At 48.1% G+C, this 20,164-nt stretch overlaps 3 protein-coding genes across 6 annotated transcripts in view; all 3 read left to right on the forward strand.

Moving 5' to 3' along the window:
* LOC310660977 (uncharacterized protein) overlaps window positions 1-20,164 on the forward strand; it is a 776,342-nt gene that overhangs the window by 441,985 nt on the left and 314,193 nt on the right. The gene's annotated exons all lie outside the window — the stretch shown is intronic.
* LOC310661044 (GTPase IMAP family member 4-like) overlaps window positions 1-20,164 on the forward strand; it is a 195,147-nt gene that overhangs the window by 93,727 nt on the left and 81,256 nt on the right. The gene's annotated exons all lie outside the window — the stretch shown is intronic.
* Window positions 1,436-17,330, forward strand: LOC310661086 (GTPase IMAP family member 8-like). The gene is made up of 5 exons (XM_083406868.1): window positions 1,436-1,900; window positions 5,004-5,726; window positions 8,832-9,554; window positions 12,656-13,378; window positions 16,473-17,330. Exons 1-5 carry the CDS (start codon window positions 1,576-1,578, stop codon window positions 17,249-17,251), a joined length of 3,273 nt encoding a protein of 1,090 aa, XP_083262994.1. The 5' UTR covers window positions 1,436-1,575; the 3' UTR covers window positions 17,252-17,330.

Here is a 20,164-nt window from a genome sequence, read left to right on the forward strand (position 1 = left end):
GTTAACACAAGCTGGATAAGGATATAATCAGACAATATATCCTCTCCTACATCCCTGAACATTCCCACAGTTTGTTGCCGTGAGGTTTCCCCACATCAACTGACTGTGTAAAGCTGAATCAAAGCAAATGTCATTTCCAATTCTATGAGTCTATGACATTTGCTTTTATTCACTTGCTTTGAACCCCAGTGCCATTTAGTCCAACCCCCTGCAATGCAGGAATCTCAGCTCAAGCATCCCTGGCAGATGGCCATCCAACCTCTGCTTAGAAACCTCCAGGGAAGGAGAGTTCACAACCTCCCGAGGGAGACCGTTCCACTGTCAAATAGCTCTCACTGTCAGAAAATTCTTCCTGCTGTTTAGTCGAAATCTCCTTCCTTGTAACATGTAATGTCAATTCAGGTTTTCCATGTGGGAATGTTCAGGAATGCAGGAGAGGATATATTGTGAGATTATATCCTTATCCAACTTGTGCTAACAAGTTCCCAAAATATCAGCAGAGTAGGACATTCCCTTTTTAAGTTCGCAACGGTAACGTGTGCTCAGGTTCGCTAGAACCTCTATAATAATTACTCTGGTAATTTCCCCTTTGTTCCCTCTTAAAATAGAAGACACGACACAGTCTTTTATAAAAGTATAAAAAGAGTTTACTCACATTCTGTTCACAATAGGATCCCAGAAGGCAGACAGGCTTCATAAGGTAATATACATTTAGAATCTATCTTATAGGAAGATAGTCCCTTTGTCCTCTCTTGGCTGGGAGGCAAGAGAGCATCTTTAGCAGATGTTACTTCTTCGAAGGAAGATGGCAGAGAGAGAGAGATGGCTGCCTTGCCCTGTGCTTTTATCATTACCTGCACAGGTGAGGCCACACCCACCTCTGGTCACATGCGGAGGAAGTCTGTCCCAGGAAGTTTACCTGCTGGCTGGACAGACATCCCTCCCCATGTTTAAACATGTCCACTCTAGGAATGTTGCAATTGACTGCTCCCCGTGTTTTACATCCCACATTCCAAGGATTGACATTTGCTCTGATTTAGCTTTAAAGGGCAGGTTTTCTTGGGGAAACCAAAACCAGGTCATTGGACACAGAGCTATAACCTGAGGACTGTGCCTGGGAAGCATGGAGGAAAGGGAAGTGTGATTAATATGAACATTCCTTATTCCTTCCCAACAGAGCCTGGGAACCTGAGTCTCTTCCACAAGGATTCCGAACTGCGGGTCGTTCTTGTTGGGAAGACGGGAGGAGGGAGAAGTGCCACAGGAAACACCATTTTGGGGGAGAAGAAGTTCGAGTCCAAAGCTTCACTGAAGCCAGTGACCCAGACTTGCAAGAGAGAAGTCCGGGCAGAGAAATGGGAAGGAAAGCAAATTGTCGTCGTTGACACTCCGGCCATTTTTGACACCTGCCTTCCAGAGCAGCAGAATAATGCAGAGATCCAGAAGTGCCTCTCTCTCTGTGAGCCAGGTCCCCACGCCTTGGTGTTTGTGACGCAGGCCGGTCGTTTCACCGAGGAAGACGCTGTGGCCGCCAAGAGGGTGGAGGAGGTCTTTGGCCCAGAGGCCACAAAGTACATGATCGTCTTGTTCACCCGCAAAGAAGACCTAGAGACACAAAGTCTAAAGGAGTACATAGAGCTATCTGGAAACCGACCTCTTCAGGATTTGGTGAGAAAATGCAAGGGCCGTTGCTGTGCTTTCAACAACAGAGGGACGGGAGAGGAAAGGGCCAGCCAGGTGGAAGAGCTGCTGGTGAAAATCGAGCAGATGATGATGGACAACCAGAACAAGCCTTTCCTCGAGCTGTTTCCAAGAGGACCTACAAGGAGCGCAGCTGAAATGAAACCAGAGGAAGAAGCAATGGATACAGACAAAGGAGGACCAAATGAATTCCCTGAAGGTAGAATCAAATTATGATTCTGAAGCAGTTAGAGACCTCCCTGGGTTGAGTTTCCTAAGGTACCCCTTCCTTAAAGAGACCCACCAAATACCTGTGTTTCTTCTTTGTTCAAGTAAGAGCTCAAAGGAGAGCAGAATCCTGCACCTAGAAGGGGGAGGCTCTGTAACTTGCAAACATTTTGCAAATTATGGAAATGGGTGCAAGAGTTTGCTTGCTTTATGCAATTCAGCACATGAGACCTATGCAGGCATTGATTCACACCTGCAAACCACGTGCCCAGCAACCCAATAGTTGGAAATTCTGGGTCATTGGGGCTCCTGGTTGTGGGGTGGCTTCTAATTGTGTTTACCTGAATGTGCTTAGAAGCCCCTTCAGACCCTCTCTCAAAATGTCCAGAGTGGAGTCAGTGCTAGCCAGGACATAGGCAGATGGACATTTGTGTTCTTCCTCCTCACTACAAATGCAGAATCTCTTAAGTTTTGACTTCGCTCTCCTCCTCACTTTCCCCCCAAATTAAGCACAGCTCTCCACATTTCAACATATACCCTAGTATATACATTTTTCTGGGTGGCGCTGTGGGTTAAAGCCTCAGCACCTAGGACTTGCCGATCGAAAGGTCAGCGGTTCGAATCCCTGTGGCGGGGTGCGCTCCCGTCGCTCGGTCCCAGCGCCTGCCAACCTAGCAGTTCGAAAGCTCCCCCGGGTGCAAGTAGATAAATAGGGACCGCTTACCAGCGGGAAGGTAAACGGCATTCCGTGTGCTGCGCTGGCTCGCCAGAGCAGCAATGTCACGCTGGCCACGTGACCCGGAAGTGTCTGCGCTGGCTCCCGGCCTTTAGAGTGAGATGAGCGCACAACCCTGACAAGACTGGCCTGTATGGGCAGGGGTACCTTTACCTTTACATACATTTTTCTACACCTTACATGGCTGCTCTGACATGGAGAAATGTGGATTTCAATGGATGGTTGTTTTGGTTTGAATATTGTTTCAGAAAGTTTGAATCGGATCACCAGGGGAAGAGACTCCACAATCGCATCCTCACCACTGGGAGGCCCTGGCCACACCACGTCACTGGGGCACCCTGAGCCTCCCCAACCAACAGGACAGGAAGAAAGGAACCCCCTGCCAATCCCAGGAGAATCTGGGGCGACCGATGGAGGGAGAAGTGCTCCAAGGAACCCAGGTCAGTTTGGACTTGAAAGCCCCGGATAACACCTTAAATGGGGACCAGAAAGATTCAGACAGCCCTGGACGGTGCCTCAGTTGACACTGTGATATTATCCACACTCACATTTTACCCACCACATTCCAGGCACACATCCATGATTTGAAACTGTCTCCGCAAATGTTCATTTGTTTGTTTGTTTGTGTGTGTGGGATGTGAAACACAAGAGCAGTCAAGTACAACATTCCTAGAGTGAACATGTTTACACATGGGGAGGAATGTTTGTCCAGCCCGCAGGTAAACTTCCTGTTTCCTTCTGGGCTGGGACAGACTTCCTCTACATGTGACTAGAGGTGGGCATGGCTTCACCTGTGCAGGTAACGACAAAAGCACAGGGCAGGGCAGCCATCTCTCTCTTTCACCACATGCATCGAAGAAGCAACATCTGCTTAGCCAAAGATGCCCTCATGGCTTCCAGCCAAGAGAGGACAAAGGGACTGTCTTCTTATAAGATAGATTCCAAGTGAATGTTACTTCATTAAGCCTAAGTCTGCCTTCTGGGATCTGACTGTGAACAGAATGTGAGTAAACTCTTTTTTATACTTTTGTAAAAGACTGTGTCGTCTCTTCTATTTTATGAGGGAATAAGGGGAAATTACCAGAATAGTTATTATAGAGGTTTTAGCGAGCCTGAGCAAACGCTGCCATTGCAAACTTAAAATAAAGGGGAAAGTATTACTCTGCTGATATTGGGGAACTTGTTAACACAAGCTGGATAAGGATATAATCAGACAATATATCCTCTCCTACATCCCTGAACATTCCCACAGTTTGTTGCCGTGAGGTTTCCCCACATCAACTGACTGTGTAAAGCTGAATCAAAGCAAATGTCATTTCCAGTTCTATGAGTCTATGACATTTGCTTTTATTCACTTGCTTTGAACCCCAGTGCCATTTAGTCCAACCCCCTGCAATGCAGGAATCTCAGCTCAAGCATCCCTGGCAGACGGCCATCCAACCTCTGCTTAGAAACCTCCAGGGAAGGAGAGTTCACAACCTCCCGAGGGAGACCGTTCCACTGTCAAATAGCTCTCACTGTCAGAAAATTCTTCCTGCTGTTTAGTCGAAATCTCCTTCCTTGTAACATGTAATGTCAATTCAGGTTTTCCATGTGGGAATGTTCAGGAATGCAGGAGAGGATATATTGTGAGATTATATCCTTATCCAACTTGTGCTAACAAGTTCCCAAAATATCAGCAGAGTAGGACATTCCCTTTTTAAGTTCGCAACGGTAACGTGTGCTCAGGTTCGCTAGAACCTCTATAATAATTACTCTGGTAATTTCCCCTTTGTTCCCTCTTAAAATAGAAGACACGACACAGTCTTTTATAAAAGTATAAAAAGAGTTTACTCACATTCTGTTCACAATAGGATCCCAGAAGGCAGACAGGCTTCATAAGGTAATATACATTTAGAATCTATCTTATAGGAAGATAGTCCCTTTGTCCTCTCTTGGCTGGGAGGCAAGAGAGCATCTTTAGCAGATGTTACTTCTTCGAAGGAAGATGGCAGAGAGAGAGAGATGGCTGCCTTGCCCTGTGCTTTTATCATTACCTGCACAGGTGAGGCCACACCCACCTCTGGTCACATGCGGAGGAAGTCTGTCCCAGGAAGTTTACCTGCTGGCTGGACAGACATCCCTCCCCATGTTTAAACATGTCCACTCTAGGAATGTTGCAATTGACTGCTCCCCGTGTTTTACATCCCACATTCCAAGGATTGACATTTGCTCTGATTTAGCTTTAAAGGGCAGGTTTTCTTGGGGAAACCAAAACCAGGTCATTGGACACAGAGCTATAACCTGAGGACTGTGCCTGGGAAGCATGGAGGAAAGGGAAGTGTGATTAATATGAACATTCCTTATTCCTTCCCAACAGAGCCTGGGAACCTGAGTCGATCCCACAAGGATTCCGAACTGCGGGTCGTTCTTGTTGGGAAGACGGGAGGAGGGAGAAGTGCCACAGGAAACACCATTTTGGGGGAGAAGAAGTTCGAGTCCAAAGCTTCACTGAAGCCAGTGACCCAGACTTGCAAGAGAGAAGTCCGGGCAGAGAAATGGGAAGGAAAGCAAATTGTCGTCGTTGACACTCCGGCCATTTTTGACACCTGCCTTCCAGAGCAGCAGAATAATGCAGAGATCCAGAAGTGCCTCTCTCTCTGTGAGCCAGGTCCCCACGCCTTGGTGTTTGTGACGCAGGCCGGTCGTTTCACCGAGGAAGACGCTGTGGCCGCCAAGAGGGTGGAGGAGGTCTTTGGCCCAGAGGCCACAAAGTACATGATCGTCTTGTTCACCCGCAAAGAAGACCTAGAGACACAAAGTCTAAAGGAGTACATAGAGCTATCTGGAAACCGACCTCTTCAGGATTTGGTGAGAAAATGCAAGGGCCGTTGCTGTGCTTTCAACAACAGAGGGACGGGAGAGGAAAGGGCCAGCCAGGTGGAAGAACTGCTGGTGAAAATCGAGCAGATGATGATGGACAACCAGAACAAGCCTTTCCTCGAGCTGTTTCCAAGAGGACCTACAAGGAGCGCAGCTGAAATGAAACCAGAGGAAGAAGCAATGGATACAGACAAAGGAGCACCAAATGAATTCCCTGAAGGTAGAGTCAAATTATGATTCTGAAGCAGTTAGAGACCTCCCTGGGTTGAGTTTCCCAAGGTAGCCCTTCCTTAAAGAGACCCACCAAATACCTGTGTTTCTTCTTTGTTCAAGTAAGAGCTCAAAGGAGAGCAGAATCCTGCACCTAGAAGGGGGAGGCTCTGTAACTTGCAAACATTTTGCAAATTATGGAAATGGGTGCAAGAGTTTGCTTGCTTTATGCAATTCAGCACATGAGACCTATGCAGGCATTGATTCACACCTGCAAACCACGTGCCCAGCAACCCAATAGTTGGAAATTCTGGGTCATTGGGGCTCCTGGTTGTGGGGTGGCTTCTAATTGTGTTTACCTGAATGTGCTTAGAAGCCCCTTCAGACCCTCTCTCAAAATGTCCAGAGTGGAGTCAGTGCTAGCCAGGACATAGGCAGATGGACATTTGTGTTCTTCCTCCTCACTACAAATGCAGAATCTCTTAAGTTTTGACTTCGCTCTCCTCCTCACTTTCCCCCCAAATTAAGCACAGCTCTCCACATTTCAACATATACCCTAGTATATACATTTTTCTGGGTGGCGCTGTGGGTTAAAGCCTCAGCACCTAGGACTTGCCGATCGAAAGGTCAGCGGTTCGAATCCCTGTGGCGGGGTGCGCTCCCGTCGCTCGGTCCCAGCGCCTGCCAACCTAGCAGTTCGAAAGCTCCCCCGGGTGCAAGTAGATAAATAGGGACCGCTTACCAGCGGGAAGGTAAACGGCATTCCGTGTGCTGCGCTGGCTCGCCAGAGCAGCAATGTCACGCTGGCCACGTGACCCGGAAGTGTCTGCGCTGGCTCCCGGCCTTTAGAGTGAGATGAGCGCACAACCCTGACAAGACTGGCCTGTATGGGCAGGGGTACCTTTACCTTTACATACATTTTTCTACACCTTACATGGCTGCTCTGACATGGAGAAATGTGGATTTCAATGGATGGTTGTTTTGGTTTGAATATTGTTTCAGAAAGTTTGAATCGGATCACCAGGGGAAGAGACTCCACAATCGCATCCTCACCACTGGGAGGCCCTGGCCACACCACGTCACTGGGGCACCCTGAGCCTCCCCAACCAACAGGACAGGAAGAAAGGAACCCCCTGCCAATCCCAGGAGAATCTGGGGCGACCGATGGAGGGAGAAGTGCTCCAAGGAACCCAGGTCAGTTTGGACTTGAAAGCCCCGGATAACACCTTAAATGGGGACCAGAAAGATTCAGACAGCCCTGGACGGTGCCTCAGTTGACACTGTGATATTATCCACACTCACATTTTACCCACCACATTCCAGGCACACATCCATGATTTGAAACTGTCTCCGCAAATGTTCATTTGTTTGTTTGTTTGTGTGTGTGGGATGTGAAACACAAGAGCAGTCAAGTACAACATTCCTAGAGTGAACATGTTTACACATGGGGAGGAATGTTTGTCCAGCCCGCAGGTAAACTTCCTGTTTCCTTCTGGGCTGGGACAGACTTCCTCTACATGTGACTAGAGGTGGGCATGGCTTCACCTGTGCAGGTAACGACAAAAGCACAGGGCAGGGCAGCCATCTCTCTCTTTCACCACATGCATCGAAGAAGCAACATCTGCTTAGCCAAAGATGCCCTCATGGCTTCCAGCCAAGAGAGGACAAAGGGACTGTCTTCTTATAAGATAGATTCCAAGTGAATGTTACTTCATTAAGCCTAAGTCTGCCTTCTGGGATCTGACTGTGAACAGAATGTGAGTAAACTCTTTTTTATACTTTTGTAAAAGACTGTGTCGTCTCTTCTATTTTATGAGGGAATAAGGGGAAATTACCAGAATAGTTATTATAGAGGTTTTAGCGAGCCTGAGCAAACGCTGCCATTGCAAACTTAAAATAAAGGGGAAAGTATTACTCTGCTGATATTGGGGAACTTGTTAACACAAGCTGGATAAGGATATAATCAGACAATATATCCTCTCCTACATCCCTGAACATTCCCACAGTTTGTTGCCGTGGGGTTTCCCCACATCAACTGACTGTGTAAAGCTGAATCAAAGTAAATGTCATTTCCAATTCTATGAGTCTATGACATTTGCTTTTATTCACTTGCTTTGAACCCCAGTGCCATTTAGTCCAACCCCCTGCAATGCAGGAATCTCAGCTCAAGCATCCCTGGCAGACGGCCATCCAACCTCTGCTTAGAAACCTCCAGGGAAGGAGAGTTCACAACCTCCCGAGGGAGACCGTTCCACTGTCAAATAGCTCTCACTGTCAGAAAATTCTTCCTGCTGTTTAGTCGAAATCTCCTTCCTTGTAACATGTAATGTCAATTCAGGTTTTCCATGTGGGAATGTTCAGGAATGCAGGAGAGGATATATTGTGAGATTATATCCTTATCCAACTTGTGCTAACAAGTTCCCAAAATATCAGCAGAGTAGGACATTCCCTTTTTAAGTTCGCAACGGTAACGTGTGCTCAGGTTCGCTAGAACCTCTATAATAATTACTCTGGTAATTTCCCCTTTGTTCCCTCTTAAAATAGAAGACACGACACAGTCTTTTATAAAAGTATAAAAAGAGTTTACTCACATTCTGTTCACAATAGGATCCCAGAAGGCAGACAGGCTTCATAAGGTAATATACATTTAGAATCTATCTTATAGGAAGATAGTCCCTTTGTCCTCTCTTGGCTGGGAGGCAAGAGAGCATCTTTAGCAGATGTTACTTCTTCGAAGGAAGATGGCAGAGAGAGAGAGAGATGGCTGCCTTGCCCTGTGCTTTTATCATTACCTGCACAGGTGAGGCCACACCCACCTCTGGTCACATGCGGAGGAAGTCTGTCCCAGGAAGTTTACCTGCTGGCTGGACAGACATCCCTCCCCATGTTTAAACATGTCCACTCTAGGAATGTTGCAATTGACTGCTCCCCGTGTTTTACATCCCACATTCCAAGGATTGACATTTGCTCTGATTTAGCTTTAAAGGGCAGGTTTTCTTGGGGAAACCAAAACCAGGTCATTGGACACAGAGCTATAACCTGAGGACTGTGCCTGGGAAGCATGGAGGAAAGGGAAGTGTGATTAATATGAACATTCCTTATTCCTTCCCAACAGAGCCTGGGAACCTGAGTCTCTTCCACAAGGATTCCGAACTGCGGGTCGTTCTTGTTGGGAAGACGGGAGGAGGGAGAAGTGCCACAGGAAACACCATTTTGGGGGAGAAGAAGTTCGAGTCCAAAGCTTCACTGAAGCCAGTGACCCAGACTTGCAAGAGAGAAGTCCGGGCAGAGAAATGGGAAGGAAAGCAAATTGTCGTCGTTGACACTCCGGCCATTTTTGACACCTGCCTTCCAGAGCAGCAGAATAATACAGAGATCCAGAAGTGCCTCTCTCTCTGTGAGCCAGGTCCCCACGCCTTGGTGTTTGTGACGCAGGCCGGTCGTTTCACCGAGGAAGACGCTGTGGCCGCCAAGAGGGTGGAGGAGGTCTTTGGCCCAGAGGCCACAAAGTACATGATCGTCTTGTTCACCCGCAAAGAAGACCTAGAGACACAAAGTCTAAAGGAGTACATAGAGCTATCTGGAAACCGACCTCTTCAGGATTTGGTGAGAAAATGCAAGGGCCGTTGCTGTGCTTTCAACAACAGAGGGACGGGAGAGGAAAGGGCCAGCCAGGTGGAAGAGCTGCTGGTGAAAATCGAGCAGATGATGATGGACAACCAGAACAAGCCTTTCCTCGAGCTGTTTCCAAGAGGACCTACAAGGAGCGCAGCTGAAATGAAACCAGAGGAAGAGGCAATGGATACAGACAAAGGAGGACCAAATGAATTCCCTGAAGGTAGAATCAAATTATGATTCTGAAGCAGTTAGAGACCTCCCTGGGTTGAGTTTCCTAAGGTACCCCTTCCTTAAAGAGACCCACCAAATACCTGTGTTTCTTCTTTGTTCAAGTAAGAGCTCAAAGGAGAGCAGAATCCTGCACCTAGAAGGGGGAGGCTCTGTAACTTGCAAACATTTTGCAAATTATGGAAATGGGTGCAAGAGTTTGCTTGCTTTATGCAATTCAGCACATGAGACCTATGCAGGCATTGATTCACACCTGCAAACCACGTGCCCAGCAACCCAATAGTTGGAAATTCTGGGTCATTGGGGCTCCTGGTTGTGGGGTGGCTTCTAATTGTGTTTACCTGAATGTGCTTAGAAGCCCCTTCAGACCCTCTCTCAAAATGTCCAGAGTGGAGTCAGTGCTAGCCAGGACATAGGCAGATGGACATTTGTGTTCTTCCTCCTCACTACAAATGCAGAATCTCTTAAGTTTTGACTTCGCTCTCCTCCTCACTTTCCCCCCAAATTAAGCACAGCTCTCCACATTTCAACATATACCCTAGTATATACATTTTTCTGGGTGGCGCTGTGGGTTAAAGCCTCAGCACCTAGGACTTGCCGATCGAAAGGTCAGCGGTTCGAATCCCTGTGGCGGGGTGCGCTCCCGTCGCTCGGTCCCAGCGCCTGCCAACCTAGCAGTTCGAAAGCTCCCCCGGGTGCAAGTAGATAAATAGGGACCGCTTACCAGCGGGAAGGTAAACGGCATTCCGTGTGCTGCGCTGGCTCGCCAGAGCAGCAATGTCACGCTGGCCACGTGACCCGGAAGTGTCTGCGCTGGCTCCCGGCCTTTAGAGTGAGATGAGCGCACAACCCTGACAAGACTGGCCTGTATGGGCAGGGGTACCTTTACCTTTACATACATTTTTCTACACCTTACATGGCTGCTCTGACATGGAGAAATGTGGATTTCAATGGATGGTTGTTTTGGTTTGAATATTGTTTCAGAAAGTTTGAATCGGATCACCAGGGGAAGAGACTCCACAATCGCATCCTCACCACTGGGAGGCCCTGGCCACACCACGTCACTGGGGCACCCTGAGCCTCCCCAACCAACAGGACAGGAAGAAAGGAACCCCCTGCCAATCCCAGGAGAATCTGGGGCGACCGATGGAGGGAGAAGTGCTCCAAGGAACCCAGGTCAGTTTGGACTTGAAAGCCCTGGATAACACCTTAAATGGGGACCAGAAAGATTCAGACAGCCCTGAATGTTGCTTCAGTTGACACTGTGATATTATCCACACTCACATTTTACCCACCACATTCCAGGCACACATCCATGATTTGAAACTGTGTCTGAGAATGTTCATTTGTTTGTTTGTTTGTGTGGGATGTGAAACACAAGAGCAGTCAAGTACAACATTCCTAGAGTGAACATGTTTACACATGGGGAGGAATGTTTGTCCAGCCAGCAGGTAAACTTCCTGTTTCCTTCTGGGCTGGGACAGACTTCCTCTACATGTGACTAGAGGTGGGCATGGCTTCACCTGTGCAGGTAACGACAAAAGCACAGGGCAGGGCAGCCATCTCTCTCTTTCACCACATGCATCGAAGAAGCAACATCTGCTTAGCCAAAGATGCCCTCTTGGCTTCCAGCCAAGAGAGGACAAAGGGACTGTCTTCTTATAAGATAGATTCCAAGTGAATGTTACTTCATTAAGCCTAAGTCTGCCTTCTGGGATCTGACTGTGAACAGAATGTGAGTAAACTCTTTTTTATACTTTTGTAAAAGACTGTGTCGTCTCTTCTATTTTATGAGGGAATAAGGGGAAATGACCAGAATAGTTATTATAGAGGTTTTAGCGAGCCTGAGCAAACGCTGCCATTGCAAACTTAAAATAAAGGGGAAAGTATTACTCTGCTGATATTGGGGAACTTGTTAACACAAGCTGGATAAGGATATAATCAGACAATATATCCTCTCCTGCATCCCTGAACATTCCCACAGTTTGTTGCCGTGAGGTTTCCCCACATCAACTGACTGTGTAAAGCTGAATCAAAGCAAATGTCATTTCCAATTCTATGAGTCTATGACATTTGCTTTTATTCACTTGCTTTGAACCCCAGTGCCATTTAGTCCAACCCCCTGCAATGCAGGAATCTCAGCTCAAGCATCCCTGGCAGACGGCCATCCAACCTCTGCTTAGAAACCTCCAGGGAAGGAGAGTTCACAACCTCCCGAGGGAGACCGTTCCACTGTCAAATAGCTCTAACTGTCAGAAAATTCTTCCTGCTGTTTAGTCGAAATCTCCTTCCTTGTAACATGTAATGTCAATTCAGGTTTTCCATGTGGGAATGTTCAGGAATGCAGGAGAGGATATATTGTGAGATTATATCCTTATCCAACTTGTGCTAACAAGTTCCCAAAATATCAGCAGAGTAGGACATTCCCTTTTTAAGTTCGCAACGGTAACGTGTGCTCAGGTTCGCTAGAACCTCTATAATAATTACTCTGGTAATTTCCCCTTTGTTCCCTCTTAAAATAGAAGACACGACACAGTCTTTTATAAAAGTATAAAAAGAGTTTACTCACATTCTGTTCACAATAGGATCCCAGAAGGCAGACAGGCTTCATAAGGTAATATACATTTAGAATCTATCTTATAGGAAGATAGTCCCTTTGTCCTCTCTTGGCTGGGAGGCAAGAGAGCATCTTTAGCAGATGTTACTTCTTCGAAGGAAGATGGCAGAGAGAGAGAGAGATGGCTGCCTTGCCCTGTGCTTTTATCATTACCTGCACAGGTGAGGCCACACCCACCTCTGGTCACATGCGGAGGAAGTCTGTCCCAGGAAGTTTACCTGCTGGCTGGACAGACATCCCTCCCCATGTTTAAACATGTCCACTCTAGGAATGTTGCAATTGACTGCTCCCCGTGTTTTACATCCCACATTCCAAGGATTGACATTTGCTCTGATTTAGCTTTAAAGGGCAGGTTTTCTTGGGGAAACCAAAACCAGGTCATTGGACACAGAGCTATAACCTGAGGACTGTGCCTGGGAAGCATGGAGGAAAGGGAAGTGTGATTAATATGAACATTCCTTATTCCTTCCCAACAGAGCCTGGGAACCTGAGTCTCTTCCACAAGGATTCCGAACTGCGGGTCGTTCTTGTTGGGAAGACGGGAGGAGGGAGAAGTGCCACAGGAAACACCATTTTGGGGGAGAAGAAGTTCGAGTCCAAAGCTTCACTGAAGCCAGTGACCCAGACTTGCAAGAGAGAAGTCCGGGCAGAGAAATGGGAAGGAAAGCAAATTGTCGTCGTTGACACTCCGGCCATTTTTGACACCTGCCTTCCAGAGCAGCAGAATAATACAGAGATCCAGAAGTGCCTCTCTCTCTGTGAGCCAGGTCCCCACGCCTTGGTGTTTGTGACGCAGGCCGGTCGTTTCACCGAGGAAGACGCTGTGGCCGCCAAGAGGGTGGAGGAGGTCTTTGGCCCAGAGGCCACAAAGTACATGATCGTCTTGTTCACCCGCAAAGAAGACCTAGAGACACAAAGTCTAAAGGAGTACATAGAGCTATCTGGAAACCGACCTCTTCAGGATTTGGTGAGAAAATGCAAGGGCCGTTGCTGTGCTTTCAACAACAGAGGGACGGGAGAGGAAAGGGCCAGCCAGGTGGAAGAGCTGCTGGTGAAAATCGAGCAGATGATGATGGACAACCAGAACAAGCCTTTCCTCGAGCTGTTTCCAAGAGGACCTACAAGGAGCGCAGCTGAAATGAAACCAGAGGAAGAGGCAATGGATACAGACAAAGGAGGACCAAATGAATTCCCTGAAGGTAGAATCAAATTATGATTCTGAAGCAGTTAGAGACCTCCCTGGGTTGAGTTTCCTAAGGTACCCCTTCCTTAAAGAGACCCACCAAATACCTGTGTTTCTTCTTTGTTCAAGTAAGAGCTCAAAGGAGAGCAGAATCCTGCACCTAGAAGGGGGAGGCTCTGTAACTTGCAAACATTTTGCAAATTATGGAAATGGGTGCAAGAGTTTGCTTGCTTTATGCAATTCAGCACATGAGACCTATGCAGGCATTGATTCACACCTGCAAACCACGTGCCCAGCAACCCAATAGTTGGAAATTCTGGGTCATTGGGGCTCCTGGTTGTGGGGTGGCTTCTAATTGTGTTTACCTGAATGTGCTTAGAAGCCCCTTCAGACCCTCTCTCAAAATGTCCAGAGTGGAGTCAGTGCTAGCCAGGACATAGGCAGATGGACATTTGTGTTCTTCCTCCTCACTACAAATGCAGAATCTCTTAAGTTTTGACTTCGCTCTCCTCCTCACTTTCCCCCCAAATTAAGCACAGCTCTCCACATTTCAACATATACCCTAGTATATACATTTTTCTGGGTGGCGCTGTGGGTTAAAGCCTCAGCACCTAGGACTTGCCGATCGAAAGGTCAGCGGTTCGAATCCCTGTGGCGGGGTGCGCTCCCGTCGCTCGGTCCCAGCGCCTGCCAACCTAGCAGTTCGAAAGCTCCCCCGGGTGCAAGTAGATAAATAGGGACCGCTTACCAGCGGGAAGGTAAACGGCATTCCGTGTGCTGCGCTGGCTCGCCAGAGCAGCAATGTCACGCTGGCCACGTGACCCGGAAGTGTCTGCGCTGGCTCCCGGCCTTTAGAGTGAGATGAGCGCACAACCCTGACAAGACTGGCCTGTATGGGCAGGGGTACCTTTACCTTTACATACATTTTTCTACACCTTACATGGCTGCTCTGACATGGAGAAATGTGGATTTCAATGGATGGTTGTTTTGGTTTGAATATTGTTTCAGAAAGTTTGAATCGGATCACCAGGGGAAGAGACTCCACAATCGCATCCTCACCACTGGGAGGCCCTGGCCACACCACGTCACTGGGGCACCCTGAGCCTCCCCAACCAACAGGACAGGAAGAAAGGAACCCCCTGCCAATCCCAGGAAAATCTGGGGCGACCGATGGAGGGAGAAGTGCTCCAAGGAACCCAGGTCAGTTTGGACTTGAAAGCCCTGGATAACACCTTAAATGGGGACCAGAAAGATTCAGACAGCCCTGAATGTTGCTTCAGTTGACACTGTGATATTATCCACACTCACATTTTACCCACCACATTCCAGGCACACATCCATGATTTGAAACTGTGTCTGAGAATGTTCATTTGTTTGTTTGTTTGTGTGGGATGTGAAACACAAGAGCAGTCAAGTACAACATTCCTAGAGTGAACATGTTTACACATGGGGAGGAATTTTTGTCCAGCCAGCAGGTAAACTTCCTGTTTCCTTCTGGGCTGGGACAGACTTCCTCTACATGTGACTAGAGGTGGGCATGGCTTCACCTGTGCAGGTAACGACAAAAGCACAGGGCAGGGCAGCCATCTCTCTCTTTCACCACATGCATCGAAGAAGCAACATCTGCTTAGCCAAAGATGCCCTCTTGGCTTCCAGCCAAGAGAGGACAAAGGGACTGTCTTCTTATAAGATAGATTCCAAGTGAATGTTACTTCATTAAGCCTAAGTCTGCCTTCTGGGATCTGACTGTGAACAGAATGTGAGTAAACTCTTTTTTATACTTTTGTAAAAGACTGTGTCGTCTCTTCTATTTTATGAGGGAATAAGGGGAAATGACCAGAATAGTTATTATAGAGGTTTTAGCGAGCCTGAGCAAACGCTGCCATTGCAAACTTAAAATAAAGGGGAAAGTATTACTCTGCTGATATTGGGGAACTTGTTAACACAAGCTGGATAAGGATATAATCAGACAATATATCCTCTCCTGCATCCCTGAACATTCCCACAGTTTGTTGCCGTGAGGTTTCCCCACATCAACTGACTGTGTAAAGCTGAATCAAAGCAAATGTCATTTCCAATTCTATGAGTCTATGACATTTGCTTTTATTCACTTGCTTTGAACCCCAGTGCCATTTAGTCCAACCCCCTGCAATGCAGGAATCTCAGCTCAAGCATCCCTGGCAGACGGCCATCCAACCTCTGCTTAGAAACCTCCAGGGAAGGAGAGTTCACAACCTCCCGAGGGAGACCGTTCCACTGTCAAATAGCTCTAACTGTCAGAAAATTCTTCCTGCTGTTTAGTCGAAATCTCCTTCCTTGTAACATGTAATGTCAATTCAGGTTTTCCATGTGGGAATGTTCAGGAATGCAGGAGAGGATATATTATGAGATTATATCCTTATCCAACTTGTGCTAACAGGTTCCCAAAATATCAGCAGAGTAGGACATTCCCTTTTTAAGTTCGCAACGGTAACGTGTGCTCAGGTTTGTTAGAACCTCTATAATAATTACTCTGGTAATTTCCCCTTTGTTCCCTCTTAAAACAGTCTTTATAAAAGTATAAAAGAGTTTACTCACGTTCTGTTCACAATATGATCCCAGAAGGCAGACAGGCTTAAAAAGGTAAAATACATTTAGAATCTATCTTATAGGAAGATAGTCCTTTTCTCCTCTCTTGGCTGGGAGCCAAGAGGGCATCCTTAGATGTTTCTTCTTCAATGGAAGATGGCAGAGAGGGCAAGAGAGGCAAGAGAGAGATGGCTGGACTGCCCTGTGCTTTTATCACTACCTGCACAGGTGAGGCCACACCCACCTCTGGTCACATGCGGAGGAAGTCTGTCCCAGGAAGTTTACCTGCTGGCTGGACAGACATCCCTCCCCATGTTTAAACATGTCCACTCTAGGAATGTTGCAATTGACTGCTCCCGTGTTTTACATCCCACATTCCAAGGATTGACATTTGCTCTGATTTAGCTTTAAAGAGCAGGTTTTCTTGGGGAAACCAAAACCAGGTCATTGGACACAGAGCTATAACCTGAGGACTGTGCCTGGGAAGCATGGAGGAAAGGGAAGTGTGATTAATATGAACATTCCTTATTCCTTCCCAACAGAGCCTGGGAACCTGAGTCGATCCCACAAGGATTCCGAACTGCGGGTCGTTCTTGTCGGGAAGACGGGAGGAGGGAGAAGTGCCACAGGAAACACCCTTCTGGGGGAGAATACCTTTGAATCCAAACTCTCCCCGAAGCCAGTGACTGAGAGTTACCGCAGAGAGGTCCGAGCAGAGAGGTGGAAGGGGGAAAAAGTAGTCGTCATTGACACTCCAGCCATTTTTGATGCTCATCCTCAAACAGAGCATGATATTCTGGAAGTCCAGAGGTGCCTCTCTCTCTGTGAGCCAGGTCCCCACGCCCTGGTGTTTGTGACGCAGGCTGGTCGTTTCACCGAGGAAGACGCTGTGGCCGCCAAGAGGGTGGAGGAGGTCTTTGGCCCAGAGGCCACAAAGTACATGATCGTCTTGTTCACCCGCAAAGAAGACCTAGAGACAGAAAGCCTAGAGGAGTACATAGAGCTATCTGGAAACCGACCTCTTCAGGATTTGGTGCGGAAATGCCAGGACCGTTGCTGCGCTTTCAACAACAAAGGGACGGGAGAGGAAAGGGCCAGCCAGGCAGAAGAGCTGCTGTCACTGATTGAGAAGATGGTTCAGGAGAATGGGGACCAGCCGTATCTCAAGCCGCGTCCGATGGAGATGTCAGATGGAAGGAATCCTGGGGAGACTTCAAAACAAACAGCAGCAGGGGAACCAGTGGAGGATGAAATGAATGCTGGAGGAATCCCCAAAGGGCAGAAGAAGAAGAATTCAAAGAAGGTAGGGTACAAAGAATAAGAATTGGGCCCCTGTCTTTTCCAATTGCTGATGACTTAAATGGTAGCCAAATTCAAACTTGGAAAAGGAGGATGGAACAGGGCTGCTCCAGAGGGTAAGAGCTGAACAAGCAGCTCGAGTAAAAGGAAAAATGATTTACACTAAACATTAGGAAGAACTTCATGTTCCTGGGGAGGAATTTATTAATTTAATGCATTTATATCACACCTTTTCCTCCAAGGAGTTCAAGGTGGCACACATGGTTCTCCCCCCACCTCATTTAATCCCCCGCAAATGCTATTTCATTAGAGGTTTTTAAGCAGAGACAGGGGGGGCTCCCTATTGAGAGGTTGCAGAAGGGTTGAGCTAGATGACATTTGAGGTTCCTTCCATGAGCTCAAGGCGAGGGCTAAATTTTTGCTTATTTAAGAACTCCCCCCCCCCTTCTCTCCCTTGACATCTTTTCCCCTTTCTCTTGACTCCACACTAATCACTTACGCCGGGTTTGTTTCCAACAGGCATCTAGTTCTGCCACAGGGTCCTTTTGGTCCTGCTTTGCCCAAAAACCAGACAAGCTCCCAAAGAAGGCAGAGGAGGAGCAGGAAGATCCCGTCCTCCAAAGTAAACGGAAGCAGTATCATCAATAAACACAGCAGGATAATTTGCGTTCTCCCATCATTATTGCACGTCCTCCGTGTGGCACTATTTCACGGCCTTCATCCCCCTTGCCTTCACAACCTCCTTAAGCCTAAGCCGGGTTTCACATTTTGGATCCAGGGAATTCTGTGGCTTATCCACACTTCCCCCTGTTTTGCTGCCTCTCCACAGGAAACCCTCTACTTGGCACTCAGTTGGAGCAAATGTCAACCGTCTTTCCTAAGGACTGATGTTTGCTCTGATTTGGAGCAGAAGAGGGGGTGTTCCGTCGGAGAGGAGTGTGAAAAGGGGGGAAACCTCTCAGACCGCTGTTTTCTAGGGACGGGAAGAGTGGACAAGCCAGTGTGCGGTAAATAAATCAAGAATCCTGTTTTAAAGTCACCCATGTTGGTGTCCATCAATATAAGCGTATTGTTCATATGTTGAATTGGATATATATGGGGCACCAACATCTTTTAAATGCTTGGAGCCTCTAAAACCCTCTCAGGCCCTGGCAGTGGGCATGGGGAGTTCGGTGGCTGTGTGTGTGCATCAGAGGAAGGTGTCGAGGGCACAATTGCACCCCTGGAAAACATACTGGCAGCTGCTGGTCTATGAGGCCAGGCTCCAAGGCAGCAGCTGGAACATCCTTCCCTTCCCTTTCTGAGATCACTTAGCTCTTTCTGCCTCAGCAGCAGACACCTGGTATCCGCTGCGCACCTGATGCTTCTCATTTCCATTTGGGCAGATTTCCTTTCCCTCCCCCCCCCCCCAATAAGTTGACATGACTCCTACTTTTGTGGGAAACCTGAAGTCATACAAAAGGATTATAGTGACACCTTGTGCCTCATTGATCTCAGTGCTCTGTATGTCTGTGCTTTGCAGTTAATTTGAATGTATGCCTTAAAAGGAGTTGCAGCTGCAAAGCCTGCTGGGAGTCTGTAATGTGAGATCGCTGGCAGACGGCCATGCAGAGAGAGAACAAAGAACAATAAAAGCTGCCGAGGAGAAGCTTGAATGAGCTGCCCTCTTCCCAGGAAAATATGCTGTTTCTGTGTAAATTCTTTATGATGAACACACTGCTTTGAAGCTGCTGGACAGTTCAACATACTTTCTCCTGCTTCCTCTCATTGGTAAGAAACATTGGTAAGATGGGGGGGGGGTGAGTGTCTTCTGCAGCCTCCTCTTGAGTCAGCAGAACCATCCGCTTCTAAGACTTGACCTTTGAAAACAAAACAAACTCTTGCAATGTTTTATTTATTGTAAAAAGAAAGGTCTGTGCTATTTTGCAACCACTTGGGGCTCTAAGCTATGGCTTCTTTGGCTTATACCTCAATCCGGCACTGTGCCAGAATCTCTCAGCCTTGAAGGTGGACGGATGCGGAGCTCAGCATCCCACGATCGCGCCTCCTTTTGTTCCAAGACGCCCTTCAGGAGGGCGGGGAGAGCAGAGGGTTCCTGGAAGCTCAGCCGAGCGCGCTGCCTGATTCCTTGATTCCTGAGACCCGGGGAGACCGGGCGTGGGGAGCGCCTTGCGCTGTCCCGGTTCAACGTCAGAGCCAGCTTGCAAGAGGGAAGGGGGATCGGGGCCCATGGGCGATGCCAATTCCATCCATCCGAGGTCCTCCCTCCTAGCACGAAGCCTGCCCAGGGCAGCAGCAGTCCTCACGCCCAGCCCGCGCTGTCCTCTTGCGCGAGTCTCCCTGCGCGATGCGCGAGGACCGGGAGACAAAGCGGGGATTGTGGGGCCTGGAGAGCCGCTGCCGAGCTCCCCTCCGCCCCTCCCCGTCCGCCCAGCTGGTGCGCAAAAGCTCCGCCCGGGTGAATGGAAACGAAACCGAAAGTGCCCTCGCTGTTGCTCCCCGCGTTTGCGTCTGCCTCCCGCGACCCCGAAAGGAACTGCGAGTCGCTCACTTTCTCCTTCGTTTCTTTTTTTGGGCTCCAAAACATCGGGGGTAAGATTCCGGGACGCTGCTCCCGAGGAAACCCATAGAGGTTGCTGCGCTCCCATATTTGGGAGTTTAGATCTACGGATGTTTCATTCTTCTTGCTGTGCAATGCCAGAAGATTAGTGTGCATAAATCAAGTTGGTTTATGTCGCTGGAGCGCCCTGGAGAAGGAGGGGATCCCTTTTCCAGAGCTATGATTGGAGGACGCTTGGAGATCCGGGGGCTGCAGATAGCCCAGAGCGCTCTCCCAACCAAAGATTCCCTACCTGCCTCTTCTGTTTCCTCATTTCCTGCGTCCCCCTTAGTAAGATATTTTCTTATTCCTCCTTCTGTGTTGTTTTTTGAAGGT

This window comes from Podarcis tiliguerta, assembly GCF_965153285.1.
Source record: "Podarcis tiliguerta genome assembly, chromosome: 12".
Taxonomy (NCBI): Eukaryota; Metazoa; Chordata; class Lepidosauria; order Squamata; family Lacertidae; genus Podarcis; species Podarcis tiliguerta.